Source organism: Carex rostrata, chromosome 2, assembly GCF_964058835.1.
Source record: "Carex rostrata chromosome 2, lpCarRost1.2, whole genome shotgun sequence".
Lineage (NCBI taxonomy): Eukaryota > Viridiplantae > Streptophyta > Magnoliopsida > Poales > Cyperaceae > Carex > Carex rostrata.
In genome coordinates, this window is record NC_135919.1 from 6,277,573 (window position 1) to 6,302,867 (window position 25,295).

The 25,295-nt window shown below is 33.6% G+C and overlaps 2 protein-coding genes across 2 annotated transcripts; both read right to left on the reverse strand.

Moving 5' to 3' along the window:
* Positions 1-672: 672 nt before the first annotated feature.
* Positions 673-5,656, reverse strand: LOC144571501 (uncharacterized). The gene is made up of 3 exons (XM_078320823.1): positions 4,905-5,656; positions 3,100-3,283; positions 673-1,384 (listed from the first exon to the last, which is right to left on the reverse strand). Exons 1-3 carry the CDS (start codon positions 5,451-5,453, stop codon positions 855-857), a joined length of 1,263 nt encoding a protein of 420 aa, XP_078176949.1. The 5' UTR covers positions 5,454-5,656; the 3' UTR covers positions 673-854.
* Positions 5,657-12,627: 6,971 nt separating this feature from the next.
* Positions 12,628-13,495, reverse strand: LOC144571517 (dehydration-responsive element-binding protein 1G-like). Its single transcript, XM_078320846.1, has one exon. The coding sequence runs from the start codon at positions 13,355-13,357 to the stop codon at positions 12,734-12,736; it is 624 nt and encodes a 207-aa protein (XP_078176972.1). The 5' UTR covers positions 13,358-13,495; the 3' UTR covers positions 12,628-12,733.
* Positions 13,496-25,295: the final 11,800 nt, after the last annotated feature.

A 25,295-nucleotide genomic window follows, 5' to 3' on the forward strand; every position in this document is an offset into this window, starting at 1 on the left:
ATTTATAAATCTTCTAATTTTTTAAAATTTTCACATGTAGTAAAATAGAAAAATTTCAACGATTTAGATTAGTCATATGAAACTATTTTAATAGATTTTAGAGTTAAGTTCACAAATAAATTTTTTAGTGAACTTAGAAGCAACCTAGTTCTACTCTTTACACATTTGCCATCAAATATCAATTTCTTGAAATGAAATCTTAAAGGATTTCAGGACCTGAAATTCAAAATGCAACCATTTAAGTTTTTTCATACACAAATCTCAAAGCAGGCAGAATTTTATGTACAAATCACAAAATATATAAATAGTTGGATTAAGAATTTCAAGGATCCTGAAATCGCCATGGATTCCAGCCGATTAATTTGTTTCCCAATTTCTTGGATCCACTGTAAAACCCATGTGAACCCATATTTTCCGCATTAAATATTTACAGCCCTGACGATGAACACAGTCAAACTTTATGGCTGAAATTATTGGTCTATGAGAGAGAAAGAGAATGAAAACATTTACGTAAATACAAATTAATTAAGAATCCTTCATTTCCCGTTTTGGGTTTTTATTGCGACCTTATTAATGAATATTACTCAGAATCTGTTACTATATACGTAGCTAAATTATTAGTTTCATTTCCTACGTACCTAACAAATCAATTTAAGAAGAACAAAGGAAATATTGCGCTAGGAATTTCTTTACCCAAAATCTATGGTAGCTAGTACCAGACTAACTTAACTTAGTACATTAATTCTGGAATTTACATACACCATAGTACCATACCATACCAAGCCATCTCTCACGTACTCCCAAAAAAGTACATAAATAACAAATGTAACAAGTACCAACACAACCTAACCTAGCTAACAAAATACCAATTCTCCTATCAATTCATCCATCAAACATCGCAAAACTCCGCTCGTCAAACACACTGCTACTTCCTGTTGCTCCTTCTCAAAGCATCTAAATCGTCCATTCCAATCCATCTGCTCGATCTCCATTTCGCCACAATTGTCCCGTTGCTCCCAGCACTCGCTTTCACTGTCAATCCATTTCTTTGCAGCATCTACCAATTTTATTGCAAAAGAATCATTTCGAGTGTTACAATTTAGACCTTCTATAAAAAATTCCAGAAGCAGCTTCTCAATGCATCCCTCAATCCTAATAGGCGAATTGGATTTGATATGATCAAGCAATTTCCATGCTTGCATCTCAACAGTGGTTTCTTCTTCTTCTTCTTCTTCTTCTTCTTCATTAACATCATCATCGTCTGATGATGGATTTCCACTAGATTCTTCATCAACATCCGAGAATTGGTTGTCAAGGTTCACAGGCACCAGCTCAGCTAGACTCTCGAACCGCCGGATCTTCTCTAGTAGTGCTTGCCTTGCTCCTGATACAACAACAACAACAAAAATGAAAACATCGGTTAGAGAATGAAGACAAGTTTGTTATTTGGTTCGGCAAAATCTAAAATTTGTGATTCGGATAATTAAATTTTAAGATTAGTTTGTTATTTTGCAAATAATATGTCAAAATATTAATATTAATTTTGTTAAATAAATCAAAATTTCATAAATGAGGTGTAGCCTGTACAGTTCGGCAAATTGTAAAACAGTACGAACAGGTGATGAAAAAGAATAATAGGTGTATAATATATGGATATTAGTTACTCAGGAACATTACAATTAGAGAAGACAAAGATGTACTGTAGGAACAGTAGAAATACAAAATAGGTTGAACAGTGTAGAGGAAGAAAACAACGTAAGAGAAATTGTTTGCTTGAAAAATATGAGGTACACACGTGAAGGGCATTAATTAAGAAATGAACAAAAGGAGGTGCTGGGTACCACTTTGATTATGTATGTATTAGAGTAAATGACAAATACAAGTTGATGATCATGTACAGCCTCTAGCTATAATTACACCCAATCAATCATGTACCTACAATAATCCCGTACCTTGTTGGTGCTGTTAATCTTGAATTGAATGCACTATAATTAGGGTTGTTCGGAAGCAAGAGATTAATTAAGAGTGAATGATTAAAAGTATAAGGAGCGCTAATAAATCGATGTTGAGTTATCTTAATCTGTGAGTGAAAGCTAAAGGAAGGGGTAGAAGTGCCTTACAGCCCGGACAGAGGATTAAAATCCGGATAAAAGGAGGTTAAAGAAGGTGATCTTAATACGCACTAAAGACACTGGTATTTGATAGGATCAAGTGGCTAAAAAAGCTAAAGAAAACGGATTAAGTCTTAAAGAAGTTTAATCCCTTGCTGCCAAACAATCCAATATGATTTGCAAATTAAACCCGTAAGAAACTATATATCATTACCAATCTGCAAAATTGCCATTATTATTTTTAATTATAAACTCCTTAAAGCCCGAATCCAATTAATTTAAAGTTACTTTACTAAAATAAAAAATATATAATGACACTTTACCCATTATCAAACAATGATACTTAACAGATTATAATTATATTTTTCTAAAAAAAAAAAAAAAATTGGTGGCTTAGACAGATGGCAGTGCCGGTGCGCATGCACGTACAGGCAAGATTTAAAGGTGGATCCATAAAGTGGAAATGGCAGCGATTTGTGCGCTTAATGGACTAAAAAAGTAAGAAGGCTGGACACAACAACAGGATCTATTTGTCATTGTCAAGTAAAGTGGGCCTCGGACTCCGAGGGAAGAAAAGAAAAGAAAAGAAAAGGCGAGAGCTCAGTTCTAACTGCCCAATAGAGAAGCGACCTATACTAAATAAAACAGAGAAGCGACCACTGCAGTCTGCAGTAACAAAAAAGGAGATGGCGCTTTGCGTCTTGGAAAAGTCACAATGGCAGTTGTTACAACTGTTGTGTTCACTGTAGCATTATACTACCTTTCTCTATCTATTGGAAATTTGGAATTGGAGTATTGTATTGGACAATGCAATGCTACGGTTGCTACCAGCTACAGCTACAGCTATTCTTAATTTGATGGGTATCTAAACAACTGTTCTACGTTGGATTTCAACTTTCAAATTAAAGGTGGAGAGATGAGAGATGAGAGATGAGAGATGAGAGAGAGAGAGAGAGATGAGAGGAATGGAACATGGAACAGAACGTACTCTCTATGCTGGCGAGGTTTTCTTGGAAGGAAGAAAAATCAGAGATACCCTCATCTACAGTTTCTTCTTCTTCTTCTTCTTCTTCTTCTTCATACGGAAAATCCATTACAGATATTGGACTGAGTTGATCTTTCTCTTCTTCCTCCGTGTTGCATTCTGTTAACTCATCCCTTGTAACAACAACCTGTATGCATATATGTTGCGCAATTAAACATTAATTAACATCACTTAATTTGTTTCCAAACTATGCATGCATGTATAACAATAAATAAATAAATAAATAAAAGAACTAATTACTACTTGATGTTTCGAGTTGGTTAATTAATTAACATCATTCACGTTACAAGACTCTGATCAAATTTCAACAAAAACGTCCTAATAATTCAATTACTAATTGAAGAGCAATTATTAATTCTTCTGTGCTTAAAATGTTCCGTGGTAATAAAATAAGCAAGACGTGCAGTAGTAATGCAATCAGAGAACAGAAGAGTTCCGCAGTTCCGCTGGGCGCCAAGCCAAGCCAATATACGGACGGGCAATTAACAAATTAAGCAATTAATAATACCGCTTGGCACTTGCACTTGACGCCAAAATGCCAATAAAGAAAAGAAAGGTAGGGACGGGGCATCCAATGTATGTACACGCGTGGCCGTCCTTTCCGCATTTCTATTGGATTTTTCTTTCCACCATTTAGCCACCTTTCTTTCTTTGCCAAATTAAATATGCCACAACCCTCCAACTCAAATAAAGACTAATCGACAACAATTGTAAGCTCTACCTAAAATATATATGGTACTGTGTATTCATTATTTCACCATACGTCCATACCTAAAAGGAAAACGAGGTACATCTAATATTTCTTAACGTTAGCGTTAGCCGTTTAGGTATAGGACTATAGGTACAAGTAAAGCCGCCGAGTCAGTCAAATGGGAACTAATGGATATGTTTTAATCTAATATTAAATAAAGGATGTCATTCCGCTGCTCTCTAAATAGAAGAGCAGAATCTTGCTATTCAAAATCTAACTGTTAAATTTTTTTATGCATGAATCGTAACACACATGAACGGTCAGATTTAGAATAATAGAATCCTGCTCTTCTATTTGAAAATCACCGGAGTTGGCTCCTTAAATAAAATGTTAGAGTGGCTTGAGCTTAATTTAATTATTAAATAATTATATGTCACGGTCTCCACCGACAGTTATGAAAATTGAAATAATCTTTTAGTGACACTACAAGTCTACAACAAGTTTAATTTATTTTTCTTTTTGATTTCCAATGCTAATGCTTATATTGGAACTGACAATGCAGTTGGATTAGGTACAGCATGCTTGCTGTCAATTCCTTGGGAATCAGACCGCTTTGAACATTAACCAGTCAAAACCGACTACACGTTGGTTATCACTTCCCCAAAATCTTTTCAAAAATTTTAAACGGAGTTAGTTACTCTCGTAAGGGTATTTAGGACCAACATTTAAAAGAGCTCTTTGGTTCGTACTGGCACAGTGGGCCACCATTCCATATTTCCATACGAAATAAAAATAAAAATAAAAATAAAAATAATTGGACGATGCTAAAATTAGAGAATGCAGATCCACAGGCGCCAATAAAAGGTATTGAAGTACGCAAAATTGTACCCCCGATGGACACGACTAAGCAGGAGCCGTCGCTTTCTCAACAAGATGAATAATTACTCCATCTTAGCCGTCCATTAAGAAGGGACCCACTAGGATTCGATTAAAAAAAAAACTACGTGCAAAAACAAAAAAAATTAAAAAGTAACTAAATTGCTGCATATTCTCTGACCTTTTTGTCGCTCCCGCCATGGGTGGCCTCCGTCCGTACCGGCGAGCATTTACCGTCCGCATCGTCGGTAATATCGGGTATGAACTCTGAGCTACCATTGGATGAGGGCAGGAAATCAGACCCGGTAAAATCCGATTCGGACCAACTGCTGGAGCTACTGCTAGGCAAAGGAGAAGTGCTGGTGATATTGAATGATGTCAACCTGACAATGTCTTTAACCCTGACATGTTCAACCACATGATCAGTAGTTCCTCTCTTCTTCCAAAAGCTACCATTCTGATTCTTCTTCAACAAGTTTCTCGAACGAGACCTCTTACTCTTATTGATGGAACTAGGGGAGCAGGACAAGAGAAGGAAATCCAGTTTCATCAACGAAGAGAGCTTCAAGAGGGCGTTTTTGGATCGGCTTCGGATTAACTGCCGTCTGCCTGATCCGCTACGGAGTTCCACCTGAAGGAGGTGCCGCATTGAGGCATATTGGTCAATTGAATCGGAATTGGAGTCTAGCTCGAGGTAATCCTTGAGCATTAGAGGTTTATTGTGTGACATTATTAATTAATTGCTTGCTTGGTGAGACCAGAGTTAGAAAGAGAGAGAGAGAGAGAATTGAGAGGGTTTTGTAGGGGGTTAGAGAGGAGAGACAAAAGAGGAAGAAGAGAGGTAGCTTCCCTGATGACTACGTGTACGTGGAGAATTTAATTTAGACAAAATAAATAATGCATCGCTTGTTGATGTGTTGGGGTACAGAGGAGATGCTGAAGAGAGAAGAGAGAAGAGAGAAGAGACGAGGAGTTTGTAGAGGTGGGATGCTCGAATTTGTATATGTTTATTGGGTACTGGCCACTGGTAGTAATAGTATAAATAAAAGAAGAAGGGTCAAGGGGGAAGGGGAATAACAATAAGCCAAGAGGCCTAAAAAAGAGAAAGTGGTGGTCACTCTGTTTTTGTAGAAGAGTCATGTCAGCGGTCGCCACGTCGCCTATTTTTTGTTTTCGTCTGCTTCTGGTCAAAATAATTCAACTCATGCACTTCGGTTAAAAAGAAAAATAGTTTCTACCCCTTGAGTTACTTGATTTATTCAATACTGCTACTGGACTTGGACTATTCAGTTCCAAATTTTACCAACACTTTTCTTACACTAGAATACCTAAAACTTATCAATATTTAATAGAATTTACCAATATGCTTTATTTTTTTCTTAACATCCGGAAACTTCACAATATATGTGCTTTTTTTTAAAGGCCCATAGGCCGACTTTAGTTTTAAATAGTGAAAGTTCTATAATTTAATTGAAGGAACTACAGGTTTACGGATGCCCACGGCTATAATACATATGGAAAATATCGTTTTAAAAAAAAACATTTTACTTTCGCAGTGACATATTTTTATAATGATATCTCTTCATCATACGAGCATAGCACTTTTTCTTTAGGTCTAATGCACTTGTCACCGTTAATAATTTTTAAAATCTGATGCAACTTGTAAATTGACGGAAAATTCATTGCAACCGTAATTCCATAAATCTCGGCAATTCATTTTCGTTGAATTTAATAACCTGACGTAACTGCTTTACAAAAACATAAATTGAATCAATGTTACCGGACCTCATACGGCCCAAATTATCTTGGAGATTATATAAACGCCATGTTTTATCATATCCGTTGCTAACTAAATCACAACAGGAGCAAAGAGAATATGAAAAAAAGAGAAATATATTGTTTAGAGTAGGGCTGCAAACGAATCAAACTTACACCAGTTTGAGTTTGAGTTTGAATAAGATTTGAATCGAATTGGTTTGATTTGTTTCAAAACAAACTAATTTCAAATCGAATTAATTACGAACTTTTTTGAAATCAAACTCAAATCGAATCACAAACTACAAACTTTTTGTGCAACCCTAGTTTAGAGGCACGCTTATCATGAGTTTGTTCACGAGTAATAAAGAGTTAGCATACATGAATAAAAAATAAAGAGTTAGCATAATTTGGGGTGCTCCTCCCGGTGATATTTTCATTTTGTACGACATAAAGTAGGTAGATTGCTATCTATCTATAATCTATCTATTCATTAAGATGGAATTTATCTGTCAGGGTTGGGCACATCAAGTCATTAACATATATGGACTTAAATGACATGAGAGAGCGTAACTGCCACAGAATTGAACGCTCAATCGTTCGTACGTTCAGAATGCTGCACTGGAGCCATGTGGCGGGACACCACCACAACGGGTTGTGCGGGTAAAGTAACAGGGAGATTTGTGTAATTATGTATAAATTTATTAAAAAATTAAAAAAATTATTTCCGACACCATGTCATTTTATTAAAAATTATCTTAATAATTATGTATAAATTTTAAAATAGAAATGTTCCTGTACCTCGAGCCCATCCCCGAACTGATTTAACTAGGTTTAACCGTCCGCTAATAGCGGTAATTTATTAATTTGCCATTAATTAACGAATTGTTGTTTTAACGCATTGCAGTTTTAATTTGATTGTTTTAAACGTTAGCTTTGCATGCTTTTGTACTGTGTTTTAATTTTGTGGACAGCTTGTTTGGAACAGTTGTAATCACCAATCCCCGAATTAATCCCCCAGATTGTTAACGGTCCTCTAATCATTAATTAACTACTTAAGTACTTTAACTAGTTAAACTATTTATAAGTAATTGAACGTACTTTAAAATACTTTAAAGTACAATTTAAACCCAGTTAGCTCGGGGACGCGGTGGGGGATTTGTTCTAATTTTAATTGTGCAAATTAACAGCTTTTGATATTTAATAACTAAAAAAACAGTCTTCATTTTGAACAATTAATCTATTAAATGAAGATTTTTCAATATTTATAAACACATGTTTATATGCTTTAAAATGTGTTTGAAGAATAAGCTTTAAAAAATGTGTTTGTAAACACAAGTTTATATGTTTGTAAACACAGATTTTTCAATGTTTGTAAACACAGGTTTATATGCTTTAAAACGTGTTTGTAAACACATGTTTATATGCACAAATTTTCAATGCTTTGTTTATGTTGTTTGCTTGCCAGTACATATTGGTTTACATGCTTTACTTGTTCACAGGTACTGTTCCTGACACATTCGTATACAAGTCTGCATTTCTTTTTGGCTTACAGAACTTACTCCATCCTCTTCGTGCCTTCGACATTTCTTATATTGAATCCATTATTTGGAGGTACATTATTTCCTTTTTCCTTTGTATAGCAATTTTCTTTCTTTTTTGTTCATATTTCTATAAATATATATATATATATATATATAGGAGATGGAATTGTCAAAACCCGATAACATTCTTCTTGATGCAAACTTCTGTACAAAATTGCAGACTTCTTATTGATACTTGTTCACAAGTATTGGTCTTGGTGTTAGGCATGTCTTAGAACCTGAAACAATTCACAGGTATTGATATTAATCAGAGAATTTTTAATGCTTTGTTTATGCTCTTTGCTTGCCAGTACATATTGGTTTACATGCTTTACTTGTTCACAGGTACTGTTCCTGGCACATTCTGCACAAATGAAAAAAAAATTGTGCTGGGGGACGCCCTTGGAGATTAGTATAAATTTAGAGTTGTAAATTTCGTGCTCGGGGATGCACTTGTGGATTGGTTCAAATTTAGAGATGTAAATTTTTGCTCGGGGACGAATTCGGGGATTCGTTTTTGTTTTAAAAAATGAAAATTTAATTCATTTACAATGAAACTTAAACACTTGAATGCAGTTGATTATACATTTTCCTTTATATGTTTAAATTATACGATTGTTTTGCTGCATTTGGCTGTGCTTTTGTTAATTTTTTTTAACATAGCGTTTTTTTCTTCATGTAGCGAAATTCTATACAATAAAGAAAGATTGGTACTGTTATTGCGCTGTATGAAGTAAAACTTGATCTTTTTGTCGTCGACATTTTAGAAGGTTGGGGGACGCGGGCGGGTACTTTGTTTGGGGTACAATTATTAGCTTCCATTTAAAAATTATCTAGATAATTATGTATAATTAACACAAATTATGAGTTATAGGGGTGGCAACGAATCAAACCGAATCGAACCTACCCTAGTTTGAGTTTGATTTGAATAAAATTCGAACCGAACTAGATTTAATTTATTTTGAATCGAATTAATTGTGAAATACAATTTTTTTTTGCCAGTCCTAAGTGCAGACGAAACGAATTCCCGAAATATCATCATTAATTAATTAATGAACATGTGCGTAAAATATTGGCACCAACCTAGCTATAGTGCTACCATTCATGAACCATCACATTCACATCACATGCAGCTGTTTCATTTAACCGCACGTCCGCACCGCGCACCGGATGGGATCTTAGTTTTAGTTTTCTCCTGCTCTAGCTGCTCGATCGTGTGCAATTAAGTCAAACACACTTAATTTTACTAAACCAAATTAATTAAGATTCGGCCTGTGTACGTGGCATGTCAAAGGCTGTCCTGTCTCCACGTTGTTATTTAATTTGCTTGAATTGCTCGATCGCTTCAATTCCTCCTTCCACAAATATTAACGAATCGCTAATGCACAGTTGCCTGCAAACACATGCGATCAATGAGGCCAATAATCATGCATGATTTTAATTGGCATTCAATCGCATCTTTATGTTATATGGGAATCTCTCGTGTCAAAATTAATTTGTCTAATTTTGTGTAAACGACAGTACTCATGCATCATCGGAGATACCGACTAATCTTATCCAATAGCAAAACCCAAATATTAATTGTTTTATTACGAGAACAGATCGATCAGTATGTTTCTTTTAGAATGGAAACCGTAAATAATGAATTAATCACACAAAATGGAATCGCACATTTTTTTTTTTCAAATTAGATCTCTATAAATTGATTTACACTAATGAATTATAATTAATAGAGGCTATGGTACTATGCATAGCTTGGATCGATTCGTCCTATATAAATCAATATCGGTGTTTCAAAGTTCAAAAGATCAATCTAAACTGCTCAACATATATAATCTCCGTATAAAAATATACCTGCACACTATATTTTTAATTTTTTGAATATTTTTACTCTATATTTAGATTGATAGAAAATCACTACTTTTTAATGGTCTAAAATTTTAAGATCTAATGAAGATCTAATGATTTTCTACCTATCTAAAAAAATATTAAGAAAAGGTTAAAAAAAATATAAAATTTGATGTACAGGTATATTTTTCATTTGATGTACGTGTAATTTTTCTTTTGAAGAAATATACTAAAATATAGAGGACATGAGGTAATAATTAATTAAATTCAACACGGGGCACATGCTTTACTAACAATTAATTAGATTGCGATTAATTTTGCTTAAAAAAAGAGGTTACGAAACCACAATACATATATATTATTTTGAACTAACCAATTTATGTTAAATTTTATTGAAAAGAGATCCAATGCTCTTGATCTATGGTGCCACATCATTTTCAATAAAATTAAATCTGAAAGAATTTTTTTAAACTCATCAATAAAAAACATTAGATATAAATATGTTGTATATATCATACTATATGGATACACTAAAGTTTACATCATTGAAATTCAGAGAACCAGCCTTTAGCAATGACAATACTCTCCATATAGAAAATTAATTGCAGGTTCGAAACCAGATGAAAAGAATAATTTATAAATATTAAATAGTTAGATGACTTGAGCCTTTACTAAAAAAACATCCATCATTAAAATTTATTTCGATATGCATCAAGTGTTAATATTAAATAAACAAACTAAAATTTGACGATTTAACCTCTGTTCTTGATGACTAATGACATGAAGTTAAAATCCCACGGTGTAAAGTATGGGAATGAAAATATCTTCACGTACTCTTTGATCAAATGTACATACATATTTCTACTAAGGAGAAAATTCAAAAGTGAGTTTTTATTTCCGTCAAATTTCATCTTGTACAATTCCGTGACATTCAAACAGTCCCTGAATGATTAAAAAGATGTTTGCTCTAGTAGAGTATTAATTCAAACAGCCCCTGAATGATTAAAAGAATGTTTGCTCTAGTAGAGTACTCGATGAAATGTTGTGGCCATACAGTTCCTAAATGCGCTATATATGTGTGATAATTAAAGTTTATTGAGACGGTAGAGACGCACATTATTACTTGACACGACTAACATGTCGAGTAGGCCCCATACCTGAGATGCATGAACCAGTACATCAAACTATATATATGCATGCATTGGATTAAATCTTGTTTGGATGAGAATGAGGCAGCATCATGTGCAAATGATATTAATTGTTGCTGCCCAACAAATCTTAATTTCTTCAGCTTCCACGTTGCTTCCTTTTGCCACATACTTCTACACTCTACACTCTACACTCTACACTCCCTGTTAAAATATTAATATCAAATTGGAGAACAAATATTTTTTTTTACTGGTGATCTATCTAATTAATCATTCCGATCTCATTCTGAGCCGATTAGGTTTTGAAGGCCCATAATTAGCTCAGGTTAGAGCAAATATATACTGACAGATGAGGCCCAATAAGTGGCATCCATAATTTAATTTAAGGACCCAATAAGAGGTTCAGAACAGTCCAAGCCCGCCGTGGGGCTCCAACGTACACACGGCCACAAGGTTAAAAGTTCCAAATTTTTTTTTTTTGAAAGCTTGTCAGCGGCTGACAAGTTAGTTGAAAAGTTCCAAAATCTTGGACGTGCATTGCTTATAAGTTATTATATATAACAAATCATTATATAATTATTTTAAACACAAGCATATTTTTGTAATATTTTCTAAAAATAATTAACTTTAAAAGTCATTGAAATTATTGAAATATATATTAAGGAATCAAAATGTGATCTTGGTCATTTTCCGGAAGGGGTGATTGTTAAAATAAAATAGTGTAATAAAGTAATGTGATCGATATTAATGGTCTATCAGGATTTTGAACTTGGAAGGGGTGATTGTTAAAATCAGAATTCTATAGGACTTAATTAATTGTTGCAACCTAAAAAAAGTTTGACATATATATAGAGAGAGATACTAATTAATTATCTCCTTTAATTTGATATAATATTACATGCTTGACACTGGCACGGATACAATACGGTAGATTGAAAACATTTTCATATCTATATCCATTAAGAATTGATCTTACTCATACTCTATCCATACCCATTAAGAATTGATCTTATTCTATCCTATCTATACACGTAATTAAGATTAGCGGGTAACGAAATGGTAGTGTGTGAATAATGAATAATACTAATAATCTATTCCATCAAATAAACTCAAAAATCTCAGCCTCAAGTAGTTTACAAATTTTATTTTACTCTAAATACAAAGGAGGAAGTTGTCAATTGAAAGGAGGAAGAGGATTGAATTAAAAAGTCAGGCTGACAACAACAAAAAATGAGGAGGAAATGAGAGCCAGAATGTAATGTATATTATTTTCATTTTCACAAGAGAAACAAGACAACAACGATGAAGAAGGAAGAAAATTTTAATTTTATTTTCATGTTACGATAAAAAAGGAAATAATTGAATATATATTTATATATCTATATATAATTTTATTTTATATAATTACCCTTTATCTAACGGATACGAAATAGCCTTTATTCATATTCATATCCGTTTAGTTATTGAAAACAAATCTTTAACCATACTTATACTCAATAAACTAACGAAAAAAATAAAACTTACTCATACCCATCTTATCGAATACGATACGGGTAAGGTAATTAATTGTACACTACTTGCATATATTTTGTTGTTTTCCATATATATATATCAGCAGCAACCACATGCACTTTCTTCATAATTTATCCAAAATCCGCAATCCTTGTGATTTTCTGTCAAATTGAATAGCTCCAGAGCTCCACATCAGCATCAGCATCAGACCCATACTCATCTCCTGTGGCCTCCATAGATGGCGGCAGCGGCGGATCAATCAGCATTCCCTGTGCCATGTCAAAGTACCCCTCCATGCCTATCTCAAATCCTTCAGGAAACAGGTCCATTTGCGAGACATCTCCTGTTGTGCTCTCAGTCGTATTTAAAGAACTAGTACTCCCTTGCTGTCCATCCTTACTCGGTAGAAACATCTCGGCTGCCTCAGCCGCTGCTCTTTGTATTGCCCTTGGGCTAGTGCTCTCTGGTATACTTAACAATTTTGGCGAATCCGCAAAGTTCAAACATGCCGAACGCCCACGTAATGCTATGGCTGCCACGTCATGTGCTCGTGCTGCCATCTCAGCTGTAGGAAATGTACCCAACCAAATTCTTGACTTCTTATTGGGTTCACGCACTTCACAGACCCATCTGTCGGTATTTCTCTTTCGCACTCCTTTGTAGGTGGGGTGTCTTGTCTCCCGAAACTTGGTGCGGCCGGCACGTCGTTTGGGTGGGGTGGATGAGATGGTGTTGTAGGTGTATACTTCGTCATCACTGTTAGAGCTCGTCCTTTGGAAAGGTTCCATTAATAATAAATTTTACGTAGGGTGTGGAGTGAGAGTGTTGAGAGTTGAGAGTTGAGAGTGAGAGAGAAATTAATGAAGGATAGCTAGATAGATTAGTTCATGGGATTTGAATGCTGGAGAAAAGGAGGGAAGTTGGTTTGGGTTATAAAATTAATTAAGTTGCGCTATATATATACCGTTGAAGTGAAGTCGCGATCGCAACGCGTTTAGAGGTTTTGGAGGTTACTCGGACTGCCAGCTTGGCTTCCAGAAGGACGGACAGTGCCAGCTCAAAACTGGATGTTTTTTCTAGTAGTTACTTTTCCAACAAGCTGTGTGTGTACACACACTGACACACTTATAGGCATAGGTAAGGCTAAGGTGCTATGGATTGCATAAAGGGCTACGGTGTTACGGCTCAATATTTGAGTTTTCAAAATTTAAACGGTCGATCTGAATTGTTTATCTTATTCTCCATATTAATATGTGTTTAGAGACCAAATTTTACATTTTTTGAAAATTTTTTACTATTTTTTTAGATAGGTAGAAAATCAAATATCTGAATGGTGCAGAATTTTTTAGATCAACTGATTTTCTACCTATCTAAAAAAATAGTAAAAAATTTTCAAAAAATATAAAATTTGGTCTCCAAACACATATTAATATGGAGAACAAGATGAACGGTTCGGATAGACCGTTTGGATTTTGAAAACTCAAATTTTAAGCCGTAGCACCGTAGCTCTCTATGCAACCCATAGCACCTTAGCCTTACTCATATATATACACATATATATGTATATGTATATACATATACATATATATATATATATATATTACACACACACATATAGAGAGAGAGGTTGGCTACTCTACTTACATATGCATATGAGAATATATGCTTATAAGTCATTTTTTTGTTTTCAAAATTCAAAAAGGCGATGAGAACTGTTAAATGTGATCTCTATATTGAAATGTGCTTGGAGACCAAATTTTATATTTTTTTCTGAATTTTTTTACTATTTATTAAGCTACTTTGAAAATTGCTGATCCAACGATGGCTGCTGATTTCACTGTTTTGTTAAGCCACCGTTGGATCAATAATTTTCAAAGTGACTTAATAAATAGTAAAAAAAAATTCAGAAAAATATAAAATTTGGTCTCCAAGCACATATTAAATGGAGAACAAGATGAACGGTTCGGATCGACGTTTTACTGTTTTGTGCAGCCACCGTTGGATCAACAATTTTGTAAAATACTTAATAAATAGTAAAAAAATTCAGAAAAATGTAAAATTTGGTCTCCAAGCAGATATTAATATGGAGAATAAGATGAACGGTTCGGATCGACCGTTTGGATTTTGAAAACTCGAATATTGAGCCGTAGCATAGAGGCCACTATGCTATCCATAGCACCCCAGCCTAACTCTATATATATATATATATATAGGTTTTGGCTAATATGCTACGGGTAGCTAAGAGGCCTCCGTGCTACGGCTTGGATTTCGAGTTTTCAAAATCCTAACGGTCGATCCGAACCGTTCATCTTGTTCTCCATATTAATATGTGCTTGGAGACCAAATTTTACATTTTTATGAATTTTTTTACTATTTATTAAGCCACTTTGAAAACCGCTGATCCAACGGTAGTTTCTGGTTTTACTGTTGGGTTAAGCCACCGTTGGATCAGGGGTTTTCAAAGTGGCTTAATAAATAGTAAAAAAATTCATAAAAATGTAAAATTTGGTCTCCAAGCACATATTAATATGGAGAACAAGATGAACGGTTCAGATCGACCGTTAGGATTTTGAAAACTCGAAATCCGAGCCGTAGCACGGAGGCCTCTTAGCTACCCATAGCACCGTAGCCACGTCCTATATATATATATATATATATATATATATACATAGAGTTGGGCTATGGTGCATTGCAATGTATAGCCTCTTTTGTACAGGACTATAAATCACCGGATTCAAAGTCCAAATAACCAATCCAAACCATTCATCTTGTTCTTCATATTAATATGTCTCTGGAGACCAAATTTTAAATTTTTTGGAAATTTTTTACTATTTTTTAGATTGATTGAAAATCGCTGTTTTTTATGGTCTAAATTTGTCTGAAAACATCGATTTTCAATAAATAAAAAAAATAGTAAAAAATTTCCAAAAAATGTAAAATTTTGTCTCCAAAGTCCAAATACATGTTAATATGGAGAACAAGATGAATGGTTTGGATCGGTTATTTGAACTTTGAATCTGGTGATTATTAGTCCAATATACAAAAATGTCTATACATTGCAATGTACTATAGTCCATCTCTATATACATATATATAGGAATATGCTAGCATGCTACGCGTAGCATAACTCCCCTCCGTGCAACGGCTCAATATTCATCTTGTTCTCTATATTAATATGTGTTTGGAGACCAAATTTTACATTTTTTGGATTTTTTTTACTATTTTTTAGATTTATTGAAAATTACTGTTTTCAGCAAATCTGGACCTTAAAAAAACAACGATTTTCAATAAATCTAAAAAGATAGTAAAAAGATTCAAAAAAATATAAAATTTGGTCTCCAAACACATATTAATATGGAGAACAAGATGAATGTTCGGATCGACCATTAGAATTTTGAAAAGTCAAATATTGAGCCATTGCACGGAGGGAAGCTATGCAACGCGTAGCATGCTAGCAAGTTCCCATATATATATATATATATATATATATATATATGGTAGTTCCTGAGCTTTGGTGCTACCAATTCGTTTTTCAATTTTCAAAGTTTAAAACGTCGATCCAAACTGTTCAAGTTGGTCTCTATATTAAAATGTGCTTGGAGATCAAATTTTATATTTTTTCTGAATTTTTTTACTATTTATTAAGCCACTTTGAAAATCGCTAATCCAACGGTGACTTCACTTCAATATATTTGTGCAGTGTTAATTTAGATAGATCAATAAGTCTATTAACACAACCAAAATATATATAGTTTCACAACCAAAGAGTTCTTTAATTTAATTAGCTCATTTATAGTTTGTGAAAATGTATCGGAGTAATACTAAATAGAAAAGTGCTAATTAATTAGTCCGTTAATTAATTGTACAAAATAATATATTTGTAAAATAATACTAATACTGTATTATTCGTAACAAAAAAATATTTTTAATGTATTTGACTAGAAAATTAAAAGTACTATATATTATGAGTTAATTTGTGCTATTTAATTAATTTGATGCATCCAAACGTACGATGTTTGAGTAGCATCCGCATGCGCGCGCGCGCACAATATATATATATATATATATAGGACTTGGCTACGGTGCTATGGGTAGCTAAGAGGCTTCCCGTGCTACGGCTCAATATTCGACTTTTCAAAATCCTAACGGTCGATCCGAACCGTTCATCTTGTTTTCCATATTAATATGTGCTTGGAGACCAAATTTTACATTTTTTGGAAATTTTTTACTATTTTTTTAGATTTATTGAAAATCGCTGTTTTTCAAACAAATCTGGACCATAAAAAACAGCGATATTCAATAAATCTAAAAAAATAGTAAAAAATTTCCAAAAAATGTAAAATTTGGCCTCCAAGCACATATTAATATGGAGAACAAGATGAACGGTTCGGATCGACCGTTAGGATTTTGAAAAGTCGAATATTGAGCCGTAGCACGGGAGGCCTTTTAGCTACCCATAGCATATTAGCCAAATCCTATATATATATATATATATATATATATATATATATGGGCTATGGTGCATTGCAATGCATAGGCCATGGTGTGCATTGGACCATAAATCACATATTTAAAGTCCAAATGACTGATCCAAACCGTTCATCCTCCATATTAATATGTGCTTGGAGACCAAATTTTATATTTTTTGGAATTTTTTTACTATTTATTAAGCCACTTTGAAAATCGCTGATCCAACGGTGGCTTCTGATTTTACTGTTCCAAACAGTCACCGTTGGATCAGCAATTTTCAAAGTGGCTTAATAAATAGTAAAAAAAGTCCAAAAAATGTAAAATTTGGTCTCCAAGCACATATTAATATGGAGAACAAGATGAACGGTTTGGATCGGTCATTTGGACTTTAAATAGGTGATTTATGGTCCAATGCACACCATGGCCTATGCATTGCAATGCACCATAGCCCATCTCTCTCTCTCTCTCTATATATATATATGATAATATGAGAATGATTCATTTTCATAATCTAAATTGTTGATCCGAACCGCTAAATATGATATCCATACTAAAATATGCTTGGAGATGAAATTTTATAATTTTATTATTTTTTTATTATTTTTAAGATGGGTAGAAAATACTATTTTTGAACGGTCCAAAAACGGTAATTTTGTACCTATCTTAAAAAATAGTAAACAAATTTTAAAAATTATAAAATTTCATCCTCACGCATATTTTCGTATTAAATTCAATCTGGACAAACTCATAGAAATTCCCGCTCATATATTTATTTTTAAAGTTCAAATCTTCAATCCGAAAAATATAACATGTTCTCCATATATTAAAGTGTGCTTGGTGACTAAATTTTACATTTTTTTTGAAAATTTTGTACTATTTTCTTAGAATATTTGAAAAACGTTGTTTTTAAATATTTTTTACTATTTTTTTTACCATATTAAAACAACGATAAAAAAAAAATCCGTAAAAAGTAGCAAACAATTAAACAGAAATGTAAAATTTGGTCTCCAAGAATATTTTAATATAGAGAATATGTTTTACTTTTTAAATTGAATATTTAAAATTTAAAAATAAAAATATGAACAGAAAATAAAATATACACTTTATTTCTCAAAGCATAATAACCGAATTATATATATATATATATATATAGAGAGAGAGAGAGAGAGAGAGAGAGAGTACCGTTGAGAGAGGAGGTTCCAAGGAACTTGTTAAAGATAGTGACAGAAAGTATTAACTGCTCTAGAGTAGAAGTTGGCATATCAATTAATGTTGAATTGGTCTCGCTGGTGCATCTTTCACGGGGACCTCAATTAAGACATCTCCCAACTGAGATTCTCAACTTAATTGGGATATATATTAGATACTGCCAACAATTTTATGGACCCTTACATATTTATTTATTTATTTTTTTCAAGAAAAACCCTCCCTCATATATGTTATTGGGACCCATCATAACCCTGATCTCTGTTCAAATTAATGTCAATTCAAATACGTATGTATAAGGATACACTACTACGGAAAACACATTTATTATCGTATCTTTATCATCGGGTGTCTTTCGACACCGATAGTGTATGTAATCAGGAATAACATTGTAATTACTTTGAAATTTTTACCGACTAATGGTGTTGAACTTGGCTTGATGGACCCCTCCTTTGCCATCTGTTTTTTATATTCTACTATTGGTTTTGAGTATCTCTGTGATATCGATTGGGTTACATAACTGATTGTGTAGAGATGGTGATCTTTACTATTCGTGATGTCAATTAGACCGTTAGTATTAGATTGATCAATACCAATTATATATATGTTCATTTTTCAATCAATGAGGATGTTCTCAGAGACAACGCTGTAAATACTTGAAACTTAGATTTTAGTATAAACCAACACTTCTCCATGTATTCAACTGATGGTACCATTTACGACGGGAAAGTAGGCAACAATACTCCGTTGCGAAAAATCACTTTTTATCCTCGCGAAAAGTACCTGTCTTTTGATCATGGTTATGTATTGCGTAATTAAGTTTGGAGATATATTGTGTAATTATAATGAGATAATTATTTAATAACATACATAATATCAAATTAATTAAGAATTAACTGGTTTATGAAATTTTTGTATTATAATTTTTTAACGCAAAAAAATTATTGTACGGTAGTGAATAATGTACGTGTTCTCGACATTTAGACTTTTAACAAACTTTAATATTAATTAGAAAACCATTAAATTAAAGTGATGATGGGTCAAACAAATTTACCTTCCTAGCTAATTAAGCACATGAAACAACTGCTTCTTTGCACTCAGAAAGTGATCACTGCTGATTGTTAAATAAACTGCCTTTCTACTAGCTACATTAATTGCTACGTACTAGAGCAACGCTAATTAATTTGGGGAACCCACATGCATCACCCAAATTTTTGTGCACCCAAATGCACCCTATTTTTAAAATATTTTTTCTCTGTTTTCAAAGTCCGAATAGTCAATCCGAACCGTTAGATGCGATCTATATATTAAGATGTGCTTGGAGACCAAATTTTACATTTTTTGAAATTTTTTTACTATTTATTAAGCCACTTTGAAAATCGCTGATTTTATATTTTCTGGACCATTGGATCAACGATTTTTCAAAGTGGCTTAATAAACAGTAAAAAAATTCCAAAAAAATGTAAAATTTGGTCTCCAAGAACATCTTAATATATAGATCGCATCTAACGGTTCGGATTGACTATTCGGACTTTGAAAATGGAGAAAAAGGATAGGGTGCATTTGGGTATACAAAAATTTGGGTGCATTTGAACCCTCCTCTATATATATATATATATATATATATATATATAGCCGTTTCTGGTAACAAAGAGAGGTTACAACTTTCGTCATGTTCTGTGGTCTACTGTCTGTTAAACAGTCTTAGGATTTTCTATGTTATTCATAATTAAATAGATATATTATGATCAGAACAGTGTTGTAAAAAACAGCTGTTTAGATCGATTAATTGGCTGATTAATCATTGGTCGTGATAGATCAAACCGCTACGGATTTTTCTGACTAATTAGCTGATTATTTCTAATTACGATCGATTATTTTCAATTAATCATTTGACAATACCCTGATGATCGAGTGCATACCGTTATTTGAAACACTGGATCTGACCCGCCCCGATCCAACTTATTGACCATACGAATTAATTACTTTCAAACAACGACTTAAAAATGTTAATATTAAAGAAGTCAAGATTAATTTGAAGTTAGTACTATACATGTACGTACTGAGGAAAAGTAAACAATAGCAGGGAATAACAAGGAAACAACGGATAAGATGACAAAACAGGATCTTGTGGTGAAGTTATGTTTGCAAGTTGGATCATCTATAGATGCATTCATTCATTCATTCTAGATGGCAAAGAGATAAAGGAGACTTTGTCAAATTAAAAGGGGCCCGGGTATATAATTACAAATAGACAGCGACCCAGTATGGGAGAGGCCAACATCAATCAACCCCTTTTCGACCCTTCAATAAAATCAAGATTCTAACTGTCAGTCTGGCTTTTGACAGTTGGGATCTAAAATTTTCTCTCAACTGAAGCGCGTTGAAGCAAATAGCCATTCACTTTTCATCGATGTACAGAAGAGGAAATTTTCTACATCGAGACTTTCCAACGCGCGTTGAAACAAATACCATAAAGGGCCACAATTCTCTCTGGAAGCTCACAATTTTTCCTTTTTGTCAATTTTACAAGCACAAGTCTTTCGAGCCTTTCCAATCACCCGAATTATTTCTAGTTAGTATTTAAAAAAAAAAAATCAATGTTATGTTGGCATACCTAAAACATCAATTTTGACCGAAACACATACAATATATTCGTATTTCTTAAATGATTGCTAATATCAAAATGTTTGTTTCTAAGTTAGTGAAACAAACGATTCAATTTTTATATTTTTAAAGTTCAAACAGTCGATCTAAACCATTGAACATTCAATCTATATTAAAATATACGTGGGACCAAATTTTATATTTTTTGTAACCTTTATTAATATTTATTAAGTCAGTTTTAAAATTATTATTTTCAATAACCCAGAATATTTTTACCGTTTATTAAAATCAGCGGTTTTATTGGCTTAATAAATAGTAAAAAAAAAAATTCAAAAAATGTAAAATTTGATCTCCAAGCAAATTTTAATATAGATATCACATCTAATGGTTTGGATCGATCATTTGGACTTTGAAAAATCGGAAATCTAATTGGTTTCACTATAGCTGCGGAACAAAGGTTTTGATATTAACCAACCATATATATATAGAGTTGAGAATTTCGAGCATATCTAACATTTCTTTCTAGTATTTCTCAGCTTGCCTAGTGCCGCCTCCTTCTAGCAAGTTCATCTACATAGGGATCTGATTGTGTCGTCTCTTATCCACAGTAATTAACCATTGTTATGGAACAAGATTTGGTCCATTGTACATAGGCTATTCACATTGATTACCATACACATTGAATGATGCACTTCATGTGTTGATAAGCGTTTGAATGTAATAGCAGGGACTTACAAACATATTTTCTTTAAGATTTTGGAAACCACACATTGATATATGCATTATATCCGAATCACAATTTTTAATTCTTATCGATTATTTTTTGAATTTTATTATTATGCTAATAACTGGGAGCTATATATATATGAGTTCCCATTCACCTAACTATAAAATTATAATTAAGCAGCAACAGTTTCCCCATTTGTATAATTAAGTCAATCACAAAATTAAAAGCAACAACAGTAGCATCCTGGCGCTCAAATTAATTTATGGAATTTGCTACTCTTGAAATTTGTCAATTGAAAAATAAGTAAATCTGTGGATAATTAGGGAGAATTTTGAGTTGTATAAGAAAAAAAGATGCTTAAAAAGTAATTAATTATGAAAGGGAACAAATGACAAACAGATGATGAGGATTGAGGACGGAGAAAGTGGTCTATAGGCCCATATTTAAATATTTGCAGCAGTTATTAGTGTCTTTATCAACGAGGCCTATAATTCCGCTTCATTAATTACATTGCTTAAAATATCTACATCAAAGCCCAATTAAGCCTGCTAAATCAAAGCAGCCCCATAAAGATTGGGCCAACCAGGGAACGAAACGCGTATATGTAACATGTCCAAAGCAACAGAGCGAAGAAAGTATATAGAGGTACTCTGTCTGCTCTGCTGGTCTCGTAATTGTCTTTTCTCTTCCCTTTTTTGACTTTTCCTTTCTACGACTCCTATATATGTATAGGGATCCCTGTGTATGTATTCGGTATTCTAATACATCGTTAACAGCTTGGTCCCCTCCGCTTAATAGGCATGTGATTCTAGTACATACCTTCATATACATGTCATGTGAACTGCTGCTAATTTGTATTTATGTCTGTGTTAGGTTCCTCAAGGAGATGCAAGAAATAAAACAGAAACAAGAGAGAATCTTATGAAAAATTTAGTATTTATTATAGAGTATTTTAGGAGGTGTTATTTATAGATTTATCTTTTTAGAGATTTATGTATCTTATTTGTACTCTATGTAATGATGATGTCAAGAAATACAATTAAACTTATTCATAAAATTTTGTCTCTTATTTCTCTCTTGTTTCTGACCTCTACTTGAAAACACTAACAATTTGTTTTTAGTCCAAGTGCTTGCTTCAATGTTATTGACAATAATGTGCAAGAAAATCAGCAAAAATATATATAAATTTGTGTAAAAACTAACTTGAGCATTATTTAAATCTCTATTTAAGATTAAAACTAATTCAATAAAAGAGTATTTAGTCTGCGCAAAGCACATTCCCTCATCTCAGCTTTCACTGTTGGATCTTAATTCAACGTTGAGCATATATGTGATATAATTATGAATTGTTTACTGTCATATATGGTTGTCACAATTAAAGTGATCTAATATGGATTTAACATATTAGATAATCTATGTATTCAATAGGATGTGGTTCATAAGTGTGTAGAATAATTTGGGCAAAAATCAAATCATTGATGGTCTGATTCTGAGATTTGCAATTAAGAAAACTGCCTTTTTGGAGCCCAGTGCGGGTGGCCCACCCGCATTGGATCTGAGTGCACCCGCACTCAGAACTTAGCCAAATTATGGGAGCCTTTTGGGAGCCTAGTGCGGGTGAGCCCACCCGCACTGGACCTGAGTGCACCCGCACTCAGAACTTAGCCAAATTATGGGAGCCTTTTGGGAGCCTAGTGCGGGTGAGCCCACCCGCACTGGACCTGAGTGCACCCGCACTCAGGACTTAGCCAAATTATGGGAGGTTTTTGGGAGCCCAGTGCGGGTGGCTCACCCGCACTGGATCTGAGTGCGGACGCACTCAGTACTTAGCCAATTTTTGGGAACTTCAGAACAACGCAGGAAAAAAGTCCGAGCGTATTGCGGACGCACTGAGCTCCAGTGCGGGTGGGGTTCACCCGCACTGAGGACTTAGTCAATTTTCTGAAAGTTCTGTTTTGAGTCCAGTGCGGGTGGCTCACCCGCACTGAACCTGAGTGCGGACGCACTGCTATTTTTGGGGTTAAGTAAGGCGGTTATCAGGACGCTCCTTTCGACCCAGTGTGGGTGGCTCACCCGCACTGGACTTGAGTGCGGACGCACTATGTCGCCAGAAGTGTAAAACTATATATAGATGGGTCCCCAAGGCACAATATAACCAACTCAACTCAGAATTCTAAAAAGAAGTTATTCTTAGACAGAATTTTGAGAGCCTTCTCCCTTCTTCCACCATCAAAGAATTGAGAGGAGAAATCTATTAGAAACTTGGAAATGATTTCTCAAGGGCGATCTTGTTGCTTTGGAAGACCTAATATAAGATTCAACCAAAAAGGCGTGAAAGGAAAATCTTGCAAGAGTCTTGTCTCGCGCTCACGGAGACGGTTGCTTCTCCAAACTAGGGTTTGATATTCCATGGCAAACGACATGGAATCAGGTATTGTATTCCGCACTAAAGATTATGTTTTTGGGTCTCTTTGGCATAGGACGGTCTTAGGTTAAGGTGGGGATTGTTTCTTCTTCCCCGGGGTGTAAGTGTTTGACCCCTAGATGAGATCTAATTGTTTGATATCTAGATAAGGCGTAATTGTTTGGCCTTTATGATTCCCAACATTCACAACCAACTTGTATACCATATTTTTTCAGTTGTCTTGTTTTCGGTGATTCTCAGGTTTAGATATTGACCACGAATTCTAATTTTCGGATATACCAACTTAAGAAAACATATATATGTATTAGCTTGTCCGATACGGCTCTGATACTTATATCTTTACTTAAGTCGATACGGTCACTGATACTCCATTAAAACTGCTGGATACGTCTGGACAAGTATGGACTCTCGTGAACCGGTTGAAAATGAGTGTTTTTCTGCTGTTGGCGTGGTTTGAACTTGGGAAGTAGGACAAAAGCTTTAACCACCACACCAAGTATCACATGTGTTATATACTAGTATCTATGGTATTTAATCTATACTAATTTTATTTTAATTATAATTATCAAAATACAATAATAAAATAATAAGAAATAATATGTATAATAGGCGTATCGTATTCTAGATTTTTAATAATTACCGTATCGTCGTATCCGTATCCATGCAACATAGATCAGATGTATAGATGCATACCGCATATTGATATGTAGTTATGTACTATATATATGGATCATATCTTTATTTTCAAAATTCAAATAATCAATATAAACTATTCAACACGATTTTCATAAAAAAAATATACTTGTAGATCAAACTTAAGTTTACATTTCTAGATAGGTAGAAAATCACTTCATTCTGGTGGGGCCATTATAGTTCAGGAATATTTGCCCTGCTCTATCAACGGATGGACAATGAACAATTATATTTTTTGTTAAATGCTACAATCGAGGTCAATTATAAAAAATATATATACTACAATATTTATAGTATTTACTCTAAATTATATAAAAAAAGTATATATAAACAATAAAAAATTGAAAATAAATAAGGTTAATTAACAGTCATTCAATCATACTAAATCCGCTCCGAGTAAATCTCTCCCATACTTTTGTAAAAAGTCCGATAAACATATCACCCCTATTTATGCAACAACAGTAGCGTCCTTGTATTTATCCTGATTTCTGTATTATTATTATTATTATTATTTTTTTTTGAAGTCCTTCGGCGTCTGATTTATGTAATATTGGGCCAATGTCTAATATGTCCAGCAGTTATTAGTTTATTTATTATG

What these genes read in the sequence shown, in the direction of transcription:
- LOC144571501 (XM_078320823.1), bottom strand. Translation starts at nt 5,453, where the DNA reads ATGTCACACAATAAACCTCTAATGCTCAAGGATTACCTCGAGCTAGAC. An exon ending in ATGGCGGGAGCGACAAAAAG is followed by an intron (nt 3,284 to 4,904) that starts GTCAGAGAATAT and finishes ATATGCATACAG; the next exon opens with GTTGTTGTTACAAGGGATGA. An exon ending in AAACCTCGCCAGCATAGAGA is followed by an intron (nt 1,385 to 3,099) that starts GTACGTTCTGTT and finishes TTGTTGTATCAG; the next exon opens with GAGCAAGGCAAGCACTACTA.
- LOC144571517 (XM_078320846.1), bottom strand. Translation starts at nt 13,357, where the DNA reads ATGGAACCTTTCCAAAGGACGAGCTCTAACAGTGATGACGAAGTATAC.